This window comes from Jaculus jaculus, chromosome 2 (assembly GCF_020740685.1).
Source record: "Jaculus jaculus isolate mJacJac1 chromosome 2, mJacJac1.mat.Y.cur, whole genome shotgun sequence".
Taxonomy (NCBI): domain Eukaryota; kingdom Metazoa; phylum Chordata; class Mammalia; order Rodentia; family Dipodidae; genus Jaculus; species Jaculus jaculus.
Window position 1 is genome coordinate 112,928,460 of NC_059103.1, and position 24,641 is coordinate 112,953,100.

Genomic DNA, 24,641 nt, shown 5'->3' on the forward strand with positions numbered 1-24,641 from the left:
ATCCTAAGCAGAAAATTTTAAAATTAAGCGATAAATTTGCATGACTAAAGCATCCTTAATATTATCTAGATTTTGACTAGCCAGGGAATCAACTACCTTTTAGAAGTTAAATGTTTCTACCCTGCCCCATCTGAAACCACAGAGGCATTGGGGAAATGAGAAAAAGTACTGCTTTCTTAGTGAATCTCATATTAGCACAAGGGTGATGGAGATAGATACTGAGGATATTCAACACCTATCAAAACAGAGATCCAGAGGCTCCTAAGAGCCCATCACTGAATTAGACTTAAAATGCTCCCAGCATGGCTCAGAGAATTTTGCAGAAGAGGGGGCAGAAAGATTGTGAGAGCCACAAGTTGGGACATTTTTCACACAGACATTGCCTTCCCCACCCCTAATAATGAATTCTCATGGGGTTGACCCAACAAGGAAGGCCTCTTCAGAAAAGGGGCAGGGAGGAGGGAAAGAGTGGTACCAACATATTTTGTTCACATACTAAATATGTCCATATTTAATAAAAAAAAAAACCTTAAGTTAGTTTAGCAGGGCATGATGGTGCATGCCTTTAATCCCAGCACTCAGGAGGTAGAGGTAGGAGGATTGACATGAGTTCAAGGACACCCTGAGACTACATAGTGAAAAAAAAAAGTAAGGTAGTTTAGACTTCTTCAAAGAATTTTTTTTTTTTTTTTTTTTGGATTTTCAAGATAGGGTCTCACTCTGGCTCAGGCTGACCTGGAATTAACTATGTAGTCTCAGGGTGGCCTCGAACTCTCGGCGATCCTCCTACCTCTGCCTCCCGAGTGCTGGGATTAAAGGTGTGCACCACCATGCTGGCCAAAGATTTCTTAAACAACAGAAAATGGCAATATGTAGGTAAATACTTTGAAAATGCTTTTGTGTTTCTATTAAAAACTTTGGGGTACATTTGATTTAGTTTACTCAAACTGTTTCTATGGAATGTTTGTCCATTGAGCTTTTTATAAGAGAAGCAAAATCAAGAGAAGAAATATGGTGCTAGCTAGATACATGATTAATATAATATAAATTGACTGAGTTGTAGAACAATGACACAGTATAGTGTAATAGATTCATAGATGATACTGAGATTCCCTTCAAAGAACTGCTTATGTAAGTAAAGGCACTGATTAGGTAAACCTGACATCCACAAGGCAGGACTTCTGGAAGAGTGAGCTGAAACTGTCAGGAAGGAACCTAGGCTGCTATACAGTATCGTGTTCTTTAATGAAGTTTCAGATTCTATCTTAAGATAGCTCAAGTAATTGAATCAGACTCTGAATATATGATATACTTGACTTAAACCTAACAGATGACTGATTTAAGCAACTTCAAAATACTTTCATAGCTACAACTAGAGCAGTAAATGAATAATTTAAGACCATACCTGAGATGGGTTAAGTGTAAATGTTTCCCATAGCCAGGTGTGTTTCTGATTAAGCTTCATCTTTGATATCCAGGTGGAGTGAAGGTGTAACCTTGCTTTGCTGAAGGAGGTGTGTCACTAGGGGTAAGCCTTTGGATTTTATTAGTGAGCCTCCCCCATTTTCAGTGTCATCACACTCTTGCTGCTTCCTCCCAGCTGACATGACAACATGTGATTCCTGTGATACTTTCCTCACCATGATGAAGCCTCCCCTTGAGATTGTAAGCTAAAATAAACCACTTACTTTCCTTTAAAAAAAGAAGTTAAATATATATCAAAGGATATTAACTTTTATCTTTTTTTGGACAAAGTATGGCTATGTAACCCATGCTGACCTTGAAATTGAGATCCTTCTATAAATTCTATCATTCTTCATATGACTGACACTTCTCAGGCATTTTTGGGGCTTTTGCCTTGTACCATGCTAATGTTTTCAAAATGAGTTTGCTCTGCTATAAATGCTTAACTCTTCAGGTGTGTTTAAAAGGGAGCTCTCACATACTTTTAAAATTGTAATGCAGGGGCTGGAGAGATGGCTTAGCGGTTGGGCGCTTGCCTGTGAAGCCTAAGGACCCCGGTTCGAGGCTCGGTTCCCCAGGTCCCACGTTAGCTACATGCACAGGGGGGTGCACGTGTCTGGAGTTCGTTTGCAGAGGCTGGAAGCCCTGGCGCGCTCATTCTCTCTCTGTCCCTCTATCTGTCTTTCTCTCTGTGTCTGTTGCTCTCAAATAAATAAATAAAAAAAAAATTAAAAAAAAATTGTAATGCAGGCAATTAAAAAAAAATTGAAGCCAGACATTGTGGCTCATGTCTATAATCCTAGCACTCAGAACACTGAGGTAGGATTGTTATGAGTTTGAGGCCACCTTGGAATACAGAGTAAGTTCCAGGTCAGCTTGGGCTAGAATGAGACCCTGCATCAAAAAAAGATCAGTGGGCTGGAGAGATGGCTTAGCAGTTAAGCGCTTGCCTGTGAAGCCTAAGGACCCCGGTTCGAGGCTCGGTTCCCCAGGTCCCACATTAGCCAGATGCACAAGGGGGCGCACGCGTCTGGAGTTCGTTTGCAGAGGCTGGAAGCCCTGGCGCGCCCATTCTCTCTCTCTCCCTCTATCTGTCTTTCTCTCTGTGTCTGTCGCTCTCAAATAAATAAATAAATAAATAAAATTAAAAAAAAAATAAATAAAAAATAAAAAAAAAAAAGATCAGTGCTGGTAGCCAGGTGTGGCAGTGCATGCCTTTGGTCCCAGCACTTGGGAGGCAGAGGTAGGAAGATCACCTTGAGTTCAAGGCCACCCTGAGCTTATATAGTAAATCCCAGGTCAGCCTGAGCTAGACTAAAACTCTAACTCTGGAAAAAAAAAAAAAAAAAAGGAGGAGATAAGAGCTGGAGAAATGGCTTAGTGGTTAAGGCGCTTGCCTCCATACCTAAAGGACCCAGGTTCCATTCCCCAGGACCCACAGAAGACAGATGTACAAGTTGGTGCATAAGTCTAAAGTTTGTTTGCACGCTAGAGGCCCTGGTATGTTCATTCTCTCTCTCCCCCCTTCTCTTTTTCTCTTTCTCTCTCAAATAAATAAATAAAACATTTTAAAACTAAAAATATATAAAACAACTAATGTTTTAAATGCTTGAAACATAATAACCTGACTTCTGAATCAAATAACTGCTTTCATTTTTTTTTTCTCTAGAATAACTATAGTAAGTGCTTGATATTATACATTCACTGTTTTGTGTTACAATTTAGTTCTATTTGTGTGTTTGAGAAGAATTGCCAGGGTTTCAGTCCCTTCAATATTCCTCCTTATATTTTAGAAAAAAATGGTCTTAAATCAGGAGAAGTAAGTGTGGGGAAGGAAAGGAATGCAGGACTGTGACTCGCCTCCTCCACTCACAGGCATCTACCGCTAAGCAGAAGAGAATTCTTGGCACTCCTGAAAAGACTCCCTTTCTTTTCTTGCCTCTTACCTCATCTAGAACTCACCCAAACATCACTAGGACAGCAATGTTTTCTATGGGAGATAAAGAAAAAGGCCCACATGTTTTCATATAATGGCTATGTTACACGGCCATGACCTTGACAGCTGATCTCTCTGGTTGCCCACTCTTGAAGTGATGCTTGACTTTCACTATTGGTAGAATCCCTGCTCCAATCCAAAGGTCCAAAGACCACAAATCAAATAGAGGTCTGAAGATAAAACTAGACTTATAGAAGAGGATCACAGTTGTTTTTTTGTTTTTTCCAATGAAAACTCATTTCCAGGCATTGTTTGGTTTCTATGTGTCATATTCTACTCTGTCTATACCAAAAAGCTTTGAAGAGCCATCAATGGTGATATTGTGAGTAGGTAGTAAAGGCTAAAAGTCCACGTGAAAAATAATAACGTTTCACATAAAAGAAAGTGTTACCAACTTGAGATAAGTTACCTGTATGCAAGACATCGGTTCTGAAGCTTGGGGCAAAGTCTGCTCTTAGTTATAAATCAGGTTAAAGCATCTGCTAGGCTACTTTTCAGCTTTCAGTATCAGGCCAGACTTAACATTTTGCCTGTTATTTTAGCATAGTAAAAGAAATTTAGCCAGTCACATTGTGATACTTGCATGCAGCATTAGTTATCAGATCCCTTGGGAAATGAATATAGTTTATGCAATTAATATAAGTCACATGTTAACACTTGTCTATGGAATGACTCCTTTTTGATTACTACAGTCTCTCTACCAGGTCATCAAGCTTACTTTCCTCCCTGCCTCTCTTCTTTTCTTTCATAACCCTTATTTGTATCCCTCTTCCTATTTTGATTATGTAACCGTGGCTCACCTCACCCATAGAGAAAAAGGAGGAATTGATTTCCTCATTCAGCCGAGATATTGTATACTTAGGAGCCAGTGCTATAGTCTGAAATTCAGTCAGACAATGAAACCCAGCCTAGGTAAACTTGGCTTGAGTCCTTAAAGGAAACCTGCCTTTTTGCTTCAAGCCTACCAGATACCTGATTTGTTTTCACTTGAGTGCAATGTGCTCCTGCTTTCCAAAAAGAGGCAAACAGAATGTACTCCAGGCCTGCCAAAACATGCTGACTCATATTTATAGTGGGGTCACCATCTGTGGGTCGCTGAAGGGAAGGTGCTTACAAATCGCTCACATGTTCTGTCATCCTGAAAACACTCATTCTTCCTGCAGTTGGGTTACTAATTCAATATACATTGAGCTGGTTGATCAGTGGGCAGTATGACTGCTCTATGAAGTCTGTCCAATTAGCACAGTGCATTTCTCATGCAAGGGAGAAAAGAAACGCAGTGAGCATGTTATGCCGGCTGCAGACAGCGTGGCCCCCTTGATAGACATGAATTCAAAATGGAGTGTGTGGTCTGTCCACTCACCACATTGGATCTCAAGCATAGATGGTAGATTGTAAAAGTTTTCATTGTGCTTTGTTTTGCCTTTAATTTAGGGGCATGGGTGAATGAAGTGGCAAAAGAACCTTGGTGACTTTGAACAACTGCAAGGAAACATCTTCCGTGTGTTATATATGTCGAGAGAATGAACCACTAATATTATGCAGTGAGTACTGTGTGCTTTTCTTCTTGGATTCAGAAGAGATGGAAAATAATGGAATGTCTTTCTGTGAGGGCCAATTCATGGCTATGGAATTTGAGGCTGGGCTGGCCAACAGTATCTTCTCTCATGTTAACACTGGTCCATCTCATTATGGCTATCTAGAATGCCAAGTGAAGAAGGACTTTACCCATATTTTCTTCTTTACTTTTTTATCTTTAAAAAAGTATATATTTATTTATTTGAAAGAGAAGGGAGGGGCAAGGCCTCCTGCCTCTAAACAAACACCAGAAACATGTACCACTTTGTGACTCTGGCTCTTCGTGGGTATTGGAGAATTGAACCCAGGTCTGAAAGCTTTGCAAGGTAGTACCTTTAACTGCTGAGCCATCTCCTCAGCCTTTTCCCAACTTTTCTAAGTCAGTGGGAAGAAGAATAGCTAGCCTAAGATCAAGGGTTACATTGTATGCTAAGACAGGGATTTAAATTTGCTTTTACTTCTGCTATTCTACAAATAGTTGATAGTAAAACTTACACTAACAGGTTGCTGTTTGTGTGAAGTGTGGTGATGTAATAGAAATACCAACAAGCTTTCATGGAGTGTTTTCCTCATCCACACACATGGTAAGTCTCTTACATGTAGTAACACATTTACTGCTCACAAGCATTCTTTGAGAAAGGATGTTTTGTTATTTTTTTAATATGGGAGTGCATGTGCAGGTGTGTACCTAGATGCTACCAATGAAATGATAGTGCAAGGAATGTTGGAGGCAGGAAGCATCATCAATACAGGATTAAAAAGCAATGATAACCTGGCATGGTGATTCATGCATTTAATCTCAGCATTTGGGAAGCAGAAGTAGGAGGATCACAGAGAGCTTCTAGACAGCCTGAGCTACAGGGTGAGTTCTAAACTGGCCTGGATTATAAAGAGACCCTGCAAAAAGAAGAACGAAAAAGTAATGGTAGACCTTGTAGACAGATCAATTGTGCATATGACTTACATGAAATGACTGGCTGATAGACTTTGTCTAAGATATAGGAAGATCTGTGTCAAAAAATCCCTTGCTAATACCAGCACACGAGCCTGTCTTTCCTGAGCATGCTATTCTATCAACCCAAATGGCTCTCCCTCCTCCCTTGGGAGTCTTCTTCATTCTTCTGGCATAACTAAGTGGAACTACCTTTTATTTTTATCCAAATATCCCCTAATCACATTATTATTTATTTTTAAAGCACTTTATTTACATATATCCTTTATTCCAACCAGATTTCACACAAAAAGAGTAACTTAGTACCTGGTCAACATCAGGATGCCTAAATGAATTCATGAATGAATTCATAAGAAAGAAAAGTGGGAAAGAAAGAGGAAGGAAGGGAAAAGATTCCCATTCTGTGAATATAAGGAATCAATGCCATTGTGTCTCATCTGTTAACACACTATGAGAGAGGTTAGAACACAGCTCAGTTGGCAGAATGCTTGGCTGGCATGCACAAAACCCAGAGTTTGATGTCTGTCTGTGCTACACAAACAGCAAAGTGGTACATGCTGTAATCCAAGCACTTGGGAGGTAGAGGTTGGAAGACTAGAAATTCAAGGTCATTTTTGAGTACATAGTGAGTTCAAGGACATCCTTGAGTGCATAGTGAGTTCAAGGCCAGCCTTGATATCCTGTTACAAATGAGGAGAAAGGTGAGAGATGACACCCAAAGTGGCACACATGTAATTAATTACACTCACAGACATGAGACCCTGCTTCAAAAAATCCTTTTAAAATTTAAAAAAAAATCCTACATGATGATTTGTCAAATTTCACTAATATGTATACTCCTAAAAGGGAAAAATTTCTTCCTGGCTTTTAAGGTAGATTTAAAATAGTGTTTAAATTAATTAATTTGTTTATTTGCACATGGAGTGGGAATGAGTACACCAGGACTTCTTGCCACTATAAATGAATGCACACCTGGTTTTATGTGGGTTGCTGGGGATTTGAACCTAGGCTAGCAGGATTTGTAAGCAAGCACTTTTTACCACTGAGCCATTTCCCCAGGCCCAAATTTAAAATGTCAACCTAAAATTAAAATAAATTAATTTACAAGCCTATGCTACCAAAACAAACACGCAAATAAATTAAGAATTTCAGCATTCATGGGATCAGTCAGATAACTTTGGAAATTAACGATGATCTACAGTGTGAAAACATGAGGCTACTTGGTACTGGAAATTGCCTACTACATATCTTTCTTCTAGATGCTGGAAACCTTTATATCAGACAGTGTACTATGTGGTGACATTATTTGGCCTAAACCTTAAGGGAATGTTGTATTTTCTGTACTAAATCTACCTTTACTCTTCTGTTGGATAAATGAAGTAATAAGTCTAGGGACCAATGTAATTACAAAGAAATATAAAACTAATAAAAATGAAAACACTGAGACAGTCTTGGATCATATGATAATAAAAGAGTCCCCATGTAGTTTTGAAAATGCTGTGCATTAGCACTAGGGCGCTGGCCAGTGAGCACCCCCTCAAACCCTCCTTACCACAGCAGAGCATCCTCTACCTGGTCGGGGTACAATAAAGGACATGGGGGAAGAAGTGCGCTGCTCAACTACTCAGTCCAATGAGATTTTATAAATCACTTCCATTCCTTGCCAATGTCCAAATCTACACTCCACTCAGCAAGTGTTCAAGTACCACAGCCTTTGTCTTCTAGTCATAACTTGGCAATGTAATGGAGCCTGAAAGAGTGAGTACCACTGGGCGTGGTGGCGCATGCCTTTAATCCCAGCCCTTGGGAATCAGAGGTAGGAGGATCGCTGTGAGTTCGAGGCCAGCCTGAGACTACATACTGAATTCCAGGTCAGCATGAGCTAGAGTGAGACCCTACCTTGAAAAACCACAAAACAAAAAAAAAAAAAAAAGTGAGTACAATTGTCACAACTATTTAGGTTCCTTCCTATAACCTCAACCACCAAAAGTAGATGCCACAGGAGTCCACACAGCCAGTGGCAGAGCTGGATATGACGGATGTGCTCTGGACAGCTCCGTGTCTTATTCCATGAAGACAGTCCATGACATACTTCCTGATGTGCCTATAAATTTTATATCTACTAGGTCTAAATTTTGAAAACAAATTAATTGCTGAAATGTCTTGCAGGAAATGATAGTCTCATGTTTCAAATATCCAACTGAGTTTCCAATTTCATGGTGGCATCTCATCCCATAATTTTGGATGGACAGAATTTCAAAGCGGCAGTGTTATTATTGATACTTTAAAAATATTTATCTGGACAGAGAGACAGAAAGAAAGAGAGTGAGCGTGGGCATGCCTGGGCTCCTGCCACTGCAAATGAACTCCAAATACAGCAAGTGCCTTTAATGGCTGAGCCATCTCCCCAACCCCTGTTCATACTTTTAAATGATCCTAAAACAAAATTAACAAGAAAAAGGACAAAATTTAAAATAAATCTTGCCTCTTTAAAACAACTACATGTGAAATGATGCCACTTTAAAGAGGAAGGTTTAAAACAATGGTCATCAAAAATGAGCAATCTTGTCACTATCAGTGTGAATATCTAAAACTGCCTTCACTGAAGATTATACAAAATGCAAGCTAACATAGAAAATTTAGAATACTTATGAAACCTGTATAGGTTGAAAATGAAAACCCCACTCATTTCCATCAGGAAAAAATTTCCATATACTTTTCCACATATCTCTGGTTGTTACAGTGAAAATTTTATAAACAAAGGCAACGAGTGAGAAATCATTAAAAGTAGTATTCATGGAGATTCATCACAATAATTTTAGTTTTAGAAGGCAAGAATTGTAGTACTAAGCAAAACCTGTAGAAGTTGTGACTGAAAAAGGATTCTGAAGCCATCTGCTTTCATCTTTGGCATTTAACAGAGGAACTATGGGAGGAACTAATACAAGGTGAGACACATCATTAATGTGAACATAAGACTTCTGAACCAGGAGTTCCTTTGTTTACTGTACATGTACATGTGTTATTTAAAAAACAGAAGTAATACATAAGATGTCTTAATTGACACAGAGAAAATATTAACCATGGCTTTAGAATACAACCTCCAGGAAAAGATTTCAAAACAGATACAGAAATTTGGTCCTATACAGCTGTCTGGAAAATATACTAGGATTTTACTTGCTATGTTCTTATATTCTGTGGAGAACCTTCTGAGCATTAAAATAGCACAGGTAAGTTACAGCTTTGTTGATTTATTCAAATAGCCAGCACGTGCTTCAAGCATGGCCAGCACTATGGTATAGTGAATAAACATGTCGATTAGTGAGCTCATGGGCACAGGTTCTGCCCTTTATCCTTGTCATCCACCTTATAGTTTCACAAGATTGTCCACAAGGTAGACAAATAGGAGATGTGCATCTACGTATCTGCACTGATTTTTTAAAGCTTATTAAAATATTACATATTATTCTAGTATAATTTATTTCATAGCTAAAGAATATGCTTAATTAAGAACTTAGCTCATAAGGAGGAGCTAAGGATGTGCTTAAAATGGAATTGATTCTGCTAATCTGTTCTAATGACTTATGCAACCAAGAATAACAAATTAGAAGAGAAAATAACTGATCATAAAGTAAAACATATTTAGTGGTTAGTACAACATATTTTTAAAAAATATTTTATTTATTTATTTGAGAGTGACAGAGACAGAGAGAAAGACAGATAGAGGGAGAGAGAGAGAGAATGGGCGCGCCAGGGCTTCCAGCCTCTGCAAACGAACTCCAGACGCGTGTGCCCCCTTGTGCATCTGGCTAACGTGGGAGCTGGGGAACCGAGCCTTGAACCAGGGTCCTTAGGCTTCACAGGCGAGTGCTTAACTGCTAAGGCATCTCTCCAGCCCAAGTACAACATATTTTTACTGTCTTAATTATTTCCAAACATTAAAAATCATAAGGCAAGGCAGATGCCTATAATCTCAGCACTCAGGCTGAGGTAGGAGGATCACTGTGAGTTCAAGACCTGCCTGGGGTATAGAGTGAGTTTCAGATCTGTCTGGACTCTGTCTTGAACAAAGAGTAAAAGGTGCTAAGAGTCTTTCAATTCAAAGAGATAACAAAATACAGTTCAAGTCAGCCAGATCCCATCTCCATAGTCAGCCCCTCTGCCTGTTTTCACCTTCCTGCCAAAAATATCTAGAGGGAAGAGTTAAGAGAGTGGGAACTCTGAACAGTCACTGGCTTCTGGCGAACTGGCAACTTACTCCTTAATTTGTCAAGTGCTTAGGATGCTATGCCCCAATACCTGAGAAATAGATGAAAGAATTAGTGAGTAATCAGATAGTTATGTTGTGAAAAGGTGGGGAGCTTAAAACACTCTCTCTCTCTCTCTCTCTCTCTCTCACACACACACGTGCTCACAAGAGTTCCAATGCAACCATGAGTGTACATCAGTGAGGACAGGTGAAATCCTGGAAGGTGAGTGCCCTAGTTACAGTGTCCCTGGAGCTAGACCCCATAGGGAATACTGCCCATTAGGTAAAACAGAGAACAATATACAACCTCATGTCCAATTTCAGAGAGAAAAGTAGTTGAGATGATAGTCAACAGCCAAAAATAATAAATAAATAATTTTTTTTTACTTTCAAAATAGCTTTTAATCATATACTTTATATACAAATTGCTGTACAATCATCTTAATAGAGTGAAATAGTAAGTGAGGAGTAGAAAAAAACAGCTGGCACCTTCCCCTTAGTGAAGTAGCAAGCATTGTTCATTGCACCCAAATTAGCAACAAAGTGAATGGACAGTCTATAAACAGGCTATGGCAGATGTAGTAGTAAAGCTACTCTTGATGATCAGGGACGTCAATGATCACCACACAAATTGTTTCTGTGTGAGAACTAATGAACATGAAGGCCAGAATGTTCTCACAAACGTGGGAACTCATAGAAACGTGGTTCTGGGCTCCTTACAACTGGTTTACAGTGGTGTAGCTCAGACTTCTCCTATCCCCAGTTAGTGCTGAGCTAACACACAAACATAAGCATGAAGCTGTTTAAAGTGTTAATAAGCTGTGTCCATATTGCACTAGGTAAGTGAACACTTCATTTCTTGATACTTTGCTTCCAGATACTTGAATTGCATTTCCCAGCACAAGTGGAGCAAGGCCCTGAGTGCTCAGGCAGGGACAAGCAGCTGGTAATTTGATGTGCTCTTGGTTCATTCGCAGTTACTGGGCTCGAGATTCATAGAGGAGCTTGGCAGCCTTGTGCATGGCTGCAAGCCGTGCTCCTGCCTGCCTCCTATTGCCAAGCGCATTCTCTCCAGCCATCAGCCTCAGCAGAACCGCACCTCTGCACCAGGCACTGTGTACTGCAGGAATATGCCCGTGGCTCTAGTGCTGCCTTCAGAAGCAGACTGGCTCCCCAGGAGACTGGTGTCAGTGTGAATGTCTCTTTGTACTCCAGGAGCAAAGCCTTCTGTGAGAATCGGCACGGTACAGATGTGTGCAATCTCAATTTCATGATGGCTGTCCCCATCCAGAACCAAGCATCTCTGGTTGTTGGAAAGACGGCAAACCATGGTTTCAGCTTTCTCTGAGTTTCCAAAAGTCACAAGGAAAGTGGCTCCACTTAAGAGCACCTTGAGCTGCTTGTCACAGAACTCCAGGGCACACTCGGCACATTGCCGCACTGGGTGCACAAAGCGCGTGCGCCGAAGTTCACCTTCTGGCTGCAGCACCGGTCACAGAAACACTTTCCACAGTGGCGACAGTGGTGCTTTCTGGTGATGAAGTCAAACTTGGCATCGCACTGCATACATCTTGGACACTCCTTGTCCGGGACCCACTGCGGTTCCTCCAGGCCAAACGGGCTTCCGAAGGCGCGGTGCTCTGGCACCGTGCGCAGGCCGCTAGGAGAGCGCACCAGCTTCTTGGGGTTGCAAGGCGCCGCCCTCCCCACCCCCAGGACATGTCGCCACTTACTGAATAAGATTTTAAAAACTTGCTAAGGCAGGTGTGAGTGACGTGAACGCCAGGGCACCTGGCGGCAAAGACCTTTAAGTGTGCTTTTGTTCTTATCCCCATGTTCCTTCCTGCCATCCCCCAGTACCAGAGACTCCAAACAGAAGATATCCAGCAGAGCTGGTGGAAAGGTCTGAGACAGAGAGAGACAGAGGCACACACAGAGCGAGACAGTGAGGGGACAGAGAAGCAGGTGGAGGAAGAGGAGAAGGAGCATGTACATGTTGCTTCCCCTTTACTAAAAGAACGCCCTCACCACCCTCCCCCTCCCAACCAAAAACTGTCCAAAACTGGCATGGGCTGAGATGGGTGTGAAGGAACAGGGATGAAACTTCAACCAAATAAGAAGCTTTAGTTTTAAATTAGACTAAAATCTAAAGGTTGAAAGTGACCAGCAGACAGAACTAGAGTTGACTCGGTGGTTAAAAGGGCTTGCTTACAGATCCTGACAGCCCAGGTTCAATTTCCCAGGACCCACGGAAACCCAGATGCACAAAGTGCACCCGCATCTGGAGTTCATTTGCAGTAGCAGGAGGCTCTGGTTTGCCCATTCTCTTCTCTCCCCCCTCTCTCTCTCTTAAATAAGTAAATAAAATTATACAGAAAATAACTGGCACAATTTCTAAAGAGTTAAACATAATTATCATACGACTTAGCAACTCCATCCCCAGGCATATACCCTAGAGAAATGAAGGTATGTCCACATAAACTATATGTGCATGTGAATGCTCAAAACAGCATTATCCATAATAGCCAAAAAGTAAAAATAATTCAAGACAAGTGGATAAACAAGATGTGGTATATTGGCACATGATTAGGCAGCAATAAGACAAGACATGATATGCTGATATAATCCAGAATGTAAATAGACCTTGAGAACAGTACACTAAGGGAAAGAAAACAAACTTTGTAATATGAAAATATTAATTTCTGCACCTGTGGTTGCTTTCTTATACATAAAAAGTAAACAAAACGCTTTCAAGTTATAATGTGGTTAAATGAATTTGAACCAATGAACTGACACTGACATGTAGTAATAGCTCTAAAAAATAGAAAGAAGATGGATTTAGGCAGGATAAGGTTGACAACAGGAAGCTCAACTGCCAAAAGGAACCTTAAGGAGAACAAGTAACAGAGTTGTGAAATATTGTAGTTGTCAAGGAAGACTGGAGCCTTATAAAATATTTCCATAAGCCCCCAAAATGTTAATGGTATATGTGGAAATTATATTTCTTGTTTTTTTTTTCCCCTACCTACTCATTGTCTTGGCCTTAATGTTCTATGCTAGTGGCATGCTGGAAACATGGCAAAATTCCTGCTTTTACGAGGCAAAACTGTGACACATATATTGAACTGCATCACAAGCACAAAGGCCTTCCATCATGATGACTGAAAGCTGGAAGTAGTGACATTTGATGCCACGCATTTCCCCAACAAATTGGTGCTGATAAGTAGCTGATATTCACTGGAGACTAGAAACCATTGCTGTCTTTCTCTGAAGTGGCCAGGTTTTGCAAAGATATTCCTTTGCTTGCCTCTTATCATAACTATTTTTATCAGATCTGAAGAAGAACCCCCCCCATACACACAAATAATTAAAATGGAGAGAAAAGGCATACTACTAATGTGTACACTGTTTTTTAAAAAAAGGGCCAGGTGATTTTAGTATTTGATAGCACAGGTCACAAATGAAATTAGGTTATATACAGTTCAGAAGTTAGCATTATCAACAAAAAGAAACTCCTTGTGATGGTTACATGGGCTGATCATCAAATTATTTCCTTTATTGTGCAAATACTGCATATTGTTGAACCTAGTGTCCTGATAGATAAAGATGCTGGAAGTGATGAGGATGAGGACAAGGCTGCTATCAGTAAAACCAATAGATAATTTACATGAAGTACTTAATACATGACTAGCCAGGCTGGAGAGACGGCTTAGCAGTTAAGCACTTGCCTTGAAGCCTAAGGACTCCAGTTTGAGGCTTGATTCCCCAGGACCCATGTAAGCCAGAGGCACAAGGTGGCACATGCATCTGGAGTTTGTTTGCAGTGACTGGAGGACCTGGCACACCCATTCTATCTCTCTCTCTCTCTCTCTTAATCTCTCTCTCTCTCTCTCTCTCTGCTTCTTTCTCTCTTTTGCTCTCAAATAAATAAAAATAATAATTTTTTTAAATACATGACTAGCTACTTGTAAGCATTCTGGAGACACTGTTTCATGCAATGCCAATAGCTGATCTGTGAGGTAGGTATCACCACTCATGTCTGATGGGTGAGCATGACAGAAGTTGAAGTTTAGTAACCTAGCCACGGCCTGAGGCCAGAGTGAACCCAGGCAGTCTGTTGTGAAGCAAAGCCAGGAGAATCAGAGCTGGCAGGCCGACTTGCTTTAGGTTGGGTTGTTCATTTACAGTCCTGCACAGGGCCTGTCTCAAAGAAGGTGGGGCTCAGTCAGATACCTTGAGGATGTCCTTTGACCTCCAGACATGTGGCATGGCATGTGCACCAACAACCCCACACAAATCAAAAAAAATATTTACTGTCTTTACCCTGAAATGAACACATATTATGCCTTCATAAAAGCAATAAGAAATTATTGAAGTGGGGCTGGAGAGATGGCGTAGTGGTTAAGCACTTGCCTGTGAAGCCTAAGGACCCTGGTTCAAGGCTCGATTCCCCAGGACCCATATTAGCCAGATGCACAAGGGGGCGCACGCATCTGGAGTTCCTTTGCAGTAGCTGGTAGCCCTGGTGCGCCCATTCTCTCTCTCGCTCTCTATCTGCCTCTTTCTCTCTCTGTCACTCTCAAATAAATCAATAAAAATCTTAAAAAAAAGAAAAAAAGAAATTATTGAAGTGGAATGAAATAATTTGAATTGATAATATTTCTATGTCTTTATATAGTAATTTCTAAGAAGGTTCTAAAACCCTGTGATGACACAATGACAGCAATATTTGATGTGTCCCTTTAAGTACCAAATGATTCAAATGCTACATGGCAATCTGTTTTAGATTTGAGGATGAAATTCCAAGTGGCAGTATTCCAGTGTTATTTTAAGTCCTTATTTGGGGCTTTGGATTTTTCTGCTTTCTTTTTTGTAAAAGAAGACAGAAACTGACTTGGAGACTTCTACATTTCATGAACTCATGAATTTCATCAATTACATAAAGTTAGACCTATTCTTTTATCAGCCATCAGTGCTTGCACATTGAGTGTTCAGCTCTTATGTTATTCACTTAAAATTGTTTTGTCCTCTTAGTTAAGAAACTTCCTGTGGTTTATTACACTGACATCCTCATTGTTTCCAGAAAAATGTTCCTCATACAATCAGATCAATATCTATTATGGAAAGTCTAAGCTATATGAATTGGGTTGGTGCCTGTTTGGAATTTAGCCATTTTTTCAGGAGTCTCAGGCTAGTCCTTCAATAGCATGAGGTATGTAGCAAGAATTCACTAGCTCAAGGCAAGATTTAGCTTTTATTTAAGTTATAATATTCTTCATGAGAGAAGTAAGACACATGGATCCAAAAGAGCATTAAGACTGTGCTCTTAAGTCAATGGAACAAACCAACACTCATCCCCTTATTTTTAGAATAGATATGAAATGTACACTTTAGCTGTGGCTCATGTGTCCCCTCATGCCATGGTATCTATAATTAATACCTCACTCATTTTCATAATTAGGAATAAAAGGTGGTCAAATAATTTCACAAAGGTGGCATAAAACTGTTTAACACCTTTAGAAATTACTGTACCAAAGTTATAGGTGATGCTATGCAGTGAAGTAAAAATGTTTTACATAGCCAAGTGTGGTAGCACATGCCTTTAATCCCAGCACTCAGTAGGCAGAGGTAGGAGGATTGCCATGAGTTCAAGGCCATCCTGAGACTACATAGTGAATTCCAGGTCAGCCTGAGCTAGAGTGAGACCCTACCTTGAAAAAACCAAAAAAAAAAAAAAAAAAAGTTCTACATAATCATCTGCATAGTCAGGGTTCATAGTTTTTATTCTTATATAATTATGATTTTATCCAAAGAGTAAAAAGTCAAAATAGAAAAACTCTAAAAATCTGAAAAAATCATAATCATATTAAATATATATTAGGATGGCTTATGAATGACAAAAATATTAATGTATAACATATTTTCAAAGCTTGGTTAAATGGGTCATTTTCAGCTTTTATTTCCTGAAATAAAAAAAAAACTCAATTTTTTAAAACTGTTATCAACAAATATGTCTCTGTATGAGTGTAAACACTAGTTAATAGTTTCTCTAGGAGGTTTTGTTCATGTGCTCTAAAATTTTGAAGATTATTTTACAGTTTTTAAAAATCACAGCATAGTAAGGATATTAAGCTTCATTTATTTTAAATATGAACTAACTATATTTGTGGAAAGCCTATACCATATTGCCAAGGGAATCTTAGTTAGGGCCATGAAGCCGTTGTTTGTAAATCAGATAACCCTCCTTACAGAAAAGCAAACCCAAGAGGCATGCTTGTTTTCTGCTCAATAAATAAATACAAATTAATAAATAAGAGATGCTAGTGAATCTTCCAAAGTCTTCAACATCTCAGACTTGGGCAGGTGGCTGAGTACTTGGGAGGCGAGGTGACATCTAAGTTGGAACATGAAAAACGATATTAAGGTAAAGTTACTAAATCCATAATAAACTAAATGTGATGTGTATTGTGTTCCTGAATGAGATGAAAATCACAGGTACAGATATGCAGGTTGGGGAGGCCCAAATTGATAAAAGAAAAATTGTACCCATTATCTTGGATTTTCAACGTATTAGGGAATAACTGTCAAGATCCTTTTCAGAATCATATTGTAAGGTTAGTGTGGTTGGAAATTACTTCCCATTAACTACAAAGAACCCAATCTCCACTCAGATTGCTTCCCTATGTGGCCCCATCTATCTCTCTAACTGAATTTCTTGCCTTCAGCTCACAAAAATGAAGCTCCTGTACTGTAAATGTGAAATGCCCTCCACAAGCCAGGAGTTGAGGTACGTGCACTAAAAAAAAAAAAAAAAAAAAAAAAAAAAAAAAGCCCTCTGTCCTATGTATTGGAATACTAGGTCCCATTTGGGGGTGTTATTTTAGGAAATGCTAAAACATTTGGGATGGCGACCTACCTAGAAGAAGTGGAATGCTAGGCAAGCCTTGAAGGTCTCGTCTGGTTTGCGTTCCTGGCAGAGATTTGCTTGCTGTGACTCAGGAAGGTGCCTATACACTTCATGCTGTTGCCATCAAGAACAGGAATAGCCCCAGCTGCCAGACTTCCCCACCATGATAGACTATAAGCTCTGAACTATGAGCTAAGGTAAACTTCTCCCATAAGTGGCATCTGTCAGGTAAGCAATAAGAAAAATAATATAATCACTATCTATCTATAGATGCCTATTCAATGATCTGACTTCCTTATGCTCTGAATTCCTTTCTACTTGGAAAACTTCCACTAATCTTCAAACCCCTAAGCAAGGGTCACCTATTTCCAGAAACACCCTTTCCCAAGCAAGTGTGAATCATCATTTACTACTAACTATAGCAGTCTACAGGGCATTCTGTGTTTGCATGGAAGCCATCATTATTGGTAAATACAGTGGTTTAATTCTGTTGTCAACTTTATCTGATTAGAAATCCACAGACATTCCTCTTGACTGGGTCTCTGAGGTTTATTCCAGGATGGATTGATTGAAGGAGGAAGTTCTTCCTCCAGAGTGAGCCCTTTCCTCAGAGTGGGCCTGATGTGAGGAAGCTCTGGCAGGAGATAATCCCTTCCTCCTACCTGGCTGCAGGTGCTACTTGCTGGTGAGCACCTCCACTTGTATGTGTATTTGACCCATTGGCTATCCTTCATCAGCAGTGGAACCATGCTTCCACTGCCTTCCAGCATGGACTGAAGTCCAGTAGCTCTCTAGAAAGCATTTAGGCCTTCAGTGCCAGATTGGGACTGCTGAGGCATCCAGACGTGGACTGAGCAGCTACCAGGTTTCTCAACTCTGAGGCTTGAAATCAGCTATGGTTGGACTGCTGTAAGCTAATCCAATAAATTCCTTTTTTTAATACAACTCATTCTATTGGTTCTGTTCCTCTGGAGAACCCTGACTAACACAATGTGTCTATCATAATAATAATAATAATAAAGTGTGATTATCTTTATTGAATTAAAATGGAAATTCAATGAATACTTTAGTAAAATAAATTGAGAATCTTGCTCTGTGATGGGAGGGATACAGCATCAGGGGTCTTCTCCTCTTGTTTAAAAATCTCTTCTAAGACAAGGAAAACAAAGATTGAGTTGACTGAATATTTCAAACTGGTGAAAAATGTTTATAAGAGAGGATTTGGGGGACTGTGAAGTAGCTCATTTGGTAAAGTGCTTGTCTTAGAAGCATGATGACCCAATTTTGATCCTTAGAATTCATGTAAAAACCATGTATCACAGCACATGCTTGTAATCACACCACTGGGGAGATGGAGACAGACAGATCCATCGGGCTCGCTGGCCAACTAATATAGCAAACTACAGGCCAGTGATAGACCCTGTATAAAACCAAGGGCTGGAGATATGGCTTAGTGGTTAATGTGTTTGCCTACAAAGCCAAAGGACCCTGGTTCGATTCTCCAGGACTCACGTAAGCCAGATGCACCAGGGGGCAGATGCATCTGGAGTTCATTTGCAGTGGCTGGAGGCCCTCCCTTCTCTCCCTCTTTCACTCTCATAAATAAATAAATGTATGTTAAAATCAAAGTGGTAGTCTGCACCTGAGAAAAACAACACTCAAGGTTGCCCTATGACCTCTACCTAAACACATGTACACACACACACACACACACACACACACACACACACGTCCATGCACACACAAATGAATTTCTTATCATTAATGATCATTCCTCCACTATTCCTGATATGTTCCTCATTCAAATTTATAATGACCAAAGGCATCCTTATGTTGGAAGCATAATACTGAACATAAACAAGAAATACTTCTGACTGAAAGCAATTTTAATGAAAAGTTGAGGATAGAGGGAGGGCAAAGTTCAAAGCTGAAGACCATTCATTGTATGACCTAGAATGAGGAAGACTCTTATTTCTACTTCCTCACTGGCCTCTTGGTAACAATGTCCCTTTGGTTGCTACCCACAGATATACAAGCAGACATTGATTATATTTTTGCATTTGTAACATTAAATGTTTAAAGTGACAATAAATTGGGCCTAGAGTGCTGGCTTGCACCAGCTTCACAGGAAGCTGAGGTAGGTATGACAAATTCAAGGCCTACCTATGCTACAGAATGAGTTCAAGCCGGTCTAGACAACTTAGTGAAGCCCTGTCTCAAAAGTTAAAGAAGAGGAATGGTGTAGTAGTTACTTTCTCATTGCTAGGACAGAACACCTGATCAGAAGCAGCTGGGGCATAGCTCAGAGGTATGTTCCTTGCCTAGCATGCACAAGGCCCTGGGTTCCAGCCAAAAAAATCAACACTATTGTAGATCAACACAAGTTTTATTTAATGTGACTTGTCCTACCCTGTATTAAATAGAGTTATGATTTGAAGCCAAGAAAGTGTAGTGGAGAATAAGCATGCCTTCCCTTCCACTTGGCCATGAAGAATACTTTTATCAACCTCACTTAATATCCTTTAAAGAAAGAAAGTAGTCAGTTCATTCCCAAGAATAGGATAAAGACCCATTCATATATTGTTATAATTAATAAGAAACTTCTGACTTGGAATTTGCTGGATTTTATATCCCATATTTAAATAGCAGTACTAAAGATAGAAATTAAAAATCACAACATCAGGGACTGGAGAGATGGCTTAGCAGTTAACGTGCTTGCCTACGAAGCCAAAGGACCCAGATTCGAATCCCCAGGACCCAAATAAAGCCCAAGTGCACAAGGTGGTGCAAGCATCTAGAGTTCATTTTTAGTGGCTAGAGGTCTTGATGAACCCTCTCTCTCCCTCTCTACCTACCTATATATCTGCTTCTTTCTCCCTTTCAAATAAATAAATAAATAAATATAATTTATTTATTTTTTGAGAGTGACAAAGAGAAAGAGGCAGGTATAGAGAGAGAGAAAGAGAGAGAATGGGCACACCAGGGCCTCCAGACACTGCAAACGAACTCCAGACATGTGCGCCCCCTTGAACATCTGGCTAATGTGGGTCCTGGGGAATTGAGCCTCAAACCAGGGTCCTTAGACTTCACAGGCAAGTGCTTAACTGCTAAGCCATCTCTCTAGTCCAATAAAATATTTTTTTAAAGTTACAATGTCAAAATCCTTAGTGCTTGAATTGTTATGAAAAATAAAATGAAAAAAGTAATTCCATGTTATTTATGACAAATTTTGATTGGTTTATTAATTCCGAGTCCTTAACAAGTAATATGCTGACAGAAAGAAAATAAGACTATTGGGGCTGGAGAGATGACTTAGCAGCTAAGGCACTTGCCTGCAAAGCCAAAGGACCTCAGTGCTATTCCCTAGGACCCATATAAACCAGATGCACAAAGTCTGGAGTTTGTTTGCAGTGGCTGGAGGCCCTGGAGTGCCCACTTTCTCTCCCTCTTTCTCTGTGTGTGTGTGTGTGTGTCTGTCTGTCTTTCTGTCTCTTTCCCTTTCTCAAATAAATAAATAAAAATTTTTGAAAATAAGACTGTTTTGATAATGTAATGGTCTGTATTTGTATTGTACTTCTTTGATAATATAACCATATTTTGTTATTTTTATAAGTCTGTAAGTATTACCAGTACCATAGTAACATCAAAATACTATTTTCTTAGAAATAATATAAGCTAGGTACTTTTTATTTTCATGTAGATTCTCAAAATAACAATAGTGACTTGGATATGATCTGTGAGAGATGGCATTGAAGAGTATAGGCGAGGTAATATAAATATCTTCTCGTAACAATACAGACATAAAAGCTTATTTTGCATTTTCTCTGTCATCTGCAAGTTTATTCACCTGGGAAACACTGGCCTCAAGCTTGACCCAATGAAGTTATGCTTACCACGAGAAGACCCACTGGTCTCACGAAATAGAACTTAACAGTTGGTCTGCTTCCAATTCCTTATTTACTTAGCTATTGAACTCTCTGCTGGCTTCCCTGTTGACCTACTTAGGTCCTGGATAATGCCTAATAATCACCTAAATTGGGCCCATTCTTGTTAAAAGCCAGTCTGCCAAAAATCAGGCCAGAGTAAGAGACCTGGAGAGCAGGCATTATATCTTATTCAAATTGTGACTTTGCTCCACATAAATCCTCTTATCAAAGTCTCCATATTGAATCCCTCATGCTCCACTTTTTTTTTCATGTAAACCTGATTTCTTTTTCTAAGTTTGGTAAAAATGGTTTTATGGTTAAGATACTACCTTCCTTAATATGAATGTTATATGGCATAAAACAAGGTGTGCAGCTAAAAGGAACCCCAGAGGGTGAGATAATAGAGAAAGGATTCTCCAACATTGCTTGTGGTCCCCATGTGATTTTCCTGATGTCTGTTCTTATCTCAAAGTCACAACTTGTTTATTATGTATATTGAGTCCCATGTTTTCCAGAAACTTGCTATGATAAGTAAAGTAACCAATATGAAAATGTCATTTCACTATGTCACTACCAGAATGGGTCGTTCTTTGTTTAGAGGTCTTTGATTGAAGCCACATGAACCCGGAATATCTAGAGTCAAATCGTAGCACCACCATATGTTTCACTTTCAGGTAATCCTCATTAAACCTAAACTTCAACTTTTTCATGCATTAAAAAAATGAGATTTATAATACCACCCCATAGACTTATTCTAAGTATTTTGTAAGACAATATGTGTAAATTATTAGCTCTGGGTAAATCATCAAACACTGATAGCAATTTCATTGTCAAGAAATAACTAAGATTTATGACATGCATTTTCACTTGTATGTTGATGTTATTCAATTACAAGAAGAGAACCTTGTGGAACTATAATGTTTCTGAAATTTAAGATACAAAAGCTGAGTCCTGGTCCACATTTCTAACTAAGTTCTTGAACTTTAATACATGCGGAAAGAGCCTTAAAAACAAACCATTATGGGTGTTTACTTAAACCAATCTAAATTGTTTCCTCTCTCCTTTATACACCCCATTGACACAGATGAAGGGAAACACAGGCTGGGGCCTCCTTTTGCATTCTTTCTTTCTTTAATTGATCAGCAACCATCACAGCTGAGAAAGCATGTTGCTGTACAAATTATGGGTGGACATTTCTCTTCTCTCTTATTACAGACTTGTGTCTGGTGGCCACAAGAACATAAGGAAAGCCGGGCATGGTGGCACACGCCTTTAATCCCAGCACTCGGGAGGCAGATGTAGGATCGCCATGAGTCCGAGGCTACCCTGAGACTACATAGTGACTTCTAGGTCAGCCTGAGCTAGAGTGAGGCCCTGCCTCAGAACAAACAAAAAGTAGAACAGAGGGAAGTACAGAACTAATCACAGAGAAACACAGAAACTATTCCCAGACAAGTGTGTTATATATGCTGCTTGACTACATTGGCATTATTAGGGTTTGCACCATACCCATATTTTACAAGACTTAAGAAGGAGAGAAAACCTAGGACAATTAGGTCAGAGGATGTATCGGAAATGACTTAAAGTTGTGTTTATAGCTTCCTTTTAAATGTATGATTTCAGCTTATTCCTAAGGGGGTAGGGAGATGTTTTTGCTATGAGTTCTATTCCTTAGTAAATGACCGTTAATATATTCTCATGATATAAGCTGGCCTGAGGGAGTCAGACATTCTGCAACAGCTCATTAAAAATTAAAATTAACATTATACAAGTACAATATGCATCTTGGTCTCAATTAGACAGTTCATTATCTTGAAACCCAAGCAAACCATGGAGAAAAAGTAGGAAGGAAGGATGTGAGCTCCAGCACAGAGGTGGAGGCCCCTCACACTCCATCAGTGGCTGCCCACTGCTTAGGCCTGAAATGCTTTTGGTTTTCTCTGACTTACCAATGGCTTGGTTTCATCTTCGTCCTTGAAATAGTAGAGCTGATCTCCCTTGAGCACAAACCAGCGGGTATGCCAAGTCTTGACAAAGCCTCCTTGCTTCCTCAGCCACCCACACTTGGTGGCATTGTGCTGCCCTTGGCCTTGCTGGGGGCTCTCCACAGAGTCACTGTTCTCCTCCATGATCAAGCTGATGGACTTTCCTATACAGAAATGAAAGGAAGGAAAAGAATAAGGGGCTCTATTATATTCACTTTTCCTTTCAACTGCCACTATCCTCAAAACAAAAATAAAAAAGGGAGAAGGAGAAAGAGGAAGGGAGAAAAATGTGTATCAACTCACTAGCCAAACTTCTAGAAGCAAACCACAGACCTGCCAACATGCTCAGGGGAAGCTTGGAGGGCACAGCTTGTGCTTGCCTGGGTGAGTAACTTTTCTTCCTCAGTAGAATTAAATGTGAAAGCTGGAGGAACAACCAATAAAAACCTTAATTTTCAAGAAAAAATGCCCGTGTGGCTGTCCTGTCCCAATGGGGGGTTGTGTATGACATGTGACTAGCCCAGCCTGTGGTTATCTAAGCACTAACCCCACACATGTTGAAGTTTAAAGGGCCTATTTTCTCAACCTCAATGGAAGACATTTGGTTTGCACATGTGAAAATTCCTCAAGTTGTAGCTAGCCTCCTTCCTCTAGAATGTCCACTTGACAATTTCATGGGCTGGTCAGGGATTTGTGCAGCTGAAAATGTTTAGAAGAAACAAAAATCAAAACAAACAAATAAGAACCCGGCTTGACAGGTTGAATTTCCCCTTCCCCACATGCTCCCTGAAACGTCAGGAATGAGTGCTGTGCCCCAGTTCAGGACATCATGAAGAAAGGTGATGTGTGAACGAGTGCAAAGCCATTCACTCTATATGCAGCTTTAAAAAGGCACAGAAGCAGGGGCGGAAAGATTGTTTGAGACACAAGTTGGGTCACAATGCAAAGAGACATTGACTCTTCCCCATAACTGATGGACACCCCCACAATGCATGACTCACAATCCCTAATGAGGAGGGTCCCTGCAGAGGGGGAAGGCAGGAAGGAGGCTAAGGATGGTACCAACATGGCTATTTACACACTGAGTGGGTATACAACTAATAAAGAAAAAAAAAGGCATGAGAAGGATCATCGTAGGCAGTAGTTAGGAAGCAGAGCTAGCATATGAGGTGAGATTTCTAGGTAAGCGAAGGATATGTGGCTTAGAATTTAAAGATATATTTCTGTCCCCATGGCGTTTTCTTATTTCTTGCTAATGTTTCTTTCTAAGCATTCATTCAGGAAGAGAAGTGATATAGAGATAGACAGTAGTCATAAAACACAGGCTATTCCTATTAAGGCAAAACCTCCTATTTTACTAATTTTGATTTGTTCCAAAAAGAAAAAACTATCTTTTGGACCAGCATTTAATTTCACCCCTAATTTTTGACCAATTTTTATGTTCACAGTCCTAGTTAAAATTCCAGATGTTTTCAACATCAGCCCTTGCTTGCCTGTGTTTTTCCCTTGGAGACGAGACTTCCAACTTTCCATTACTGGCCTCCTCAAGTTCTTTGAATATAATCTTCCCACTCTGTGCAACAG

At 39.9% G+C, this 24,641-nt stretch overlaps 1 protein-coding gene and 1 pseudogene across 1 annotated transcript in view; both read right to left on the reverse strand.

Moving 5' to 3' along the window:
* Window positions 1–24,641, reverse strand: part of Arhgap24 (Rho GTPase activating protein 24) — a 461,940-nt gene that overhangs the window by 352,432 nt on the left and 84,867 nt on the right. The window contains exon 2 of the mRNA XM_004661586.2: window positions 23,022–23,221. Within this exon, the coding sequence (XP_004661643.1) occupies window positions 23,022–23,201 (180 nt within the window). The 5' untranslated portion in view covers window positions 23,202–23,221. The remainder of the gene's footprint in view (window positions 1–23,021; window positions 23,222–24,641) is intronic.
* On the reverse strand, window positions 11,217–17,895 carry LOC105944242 (annotated as a pseudogene).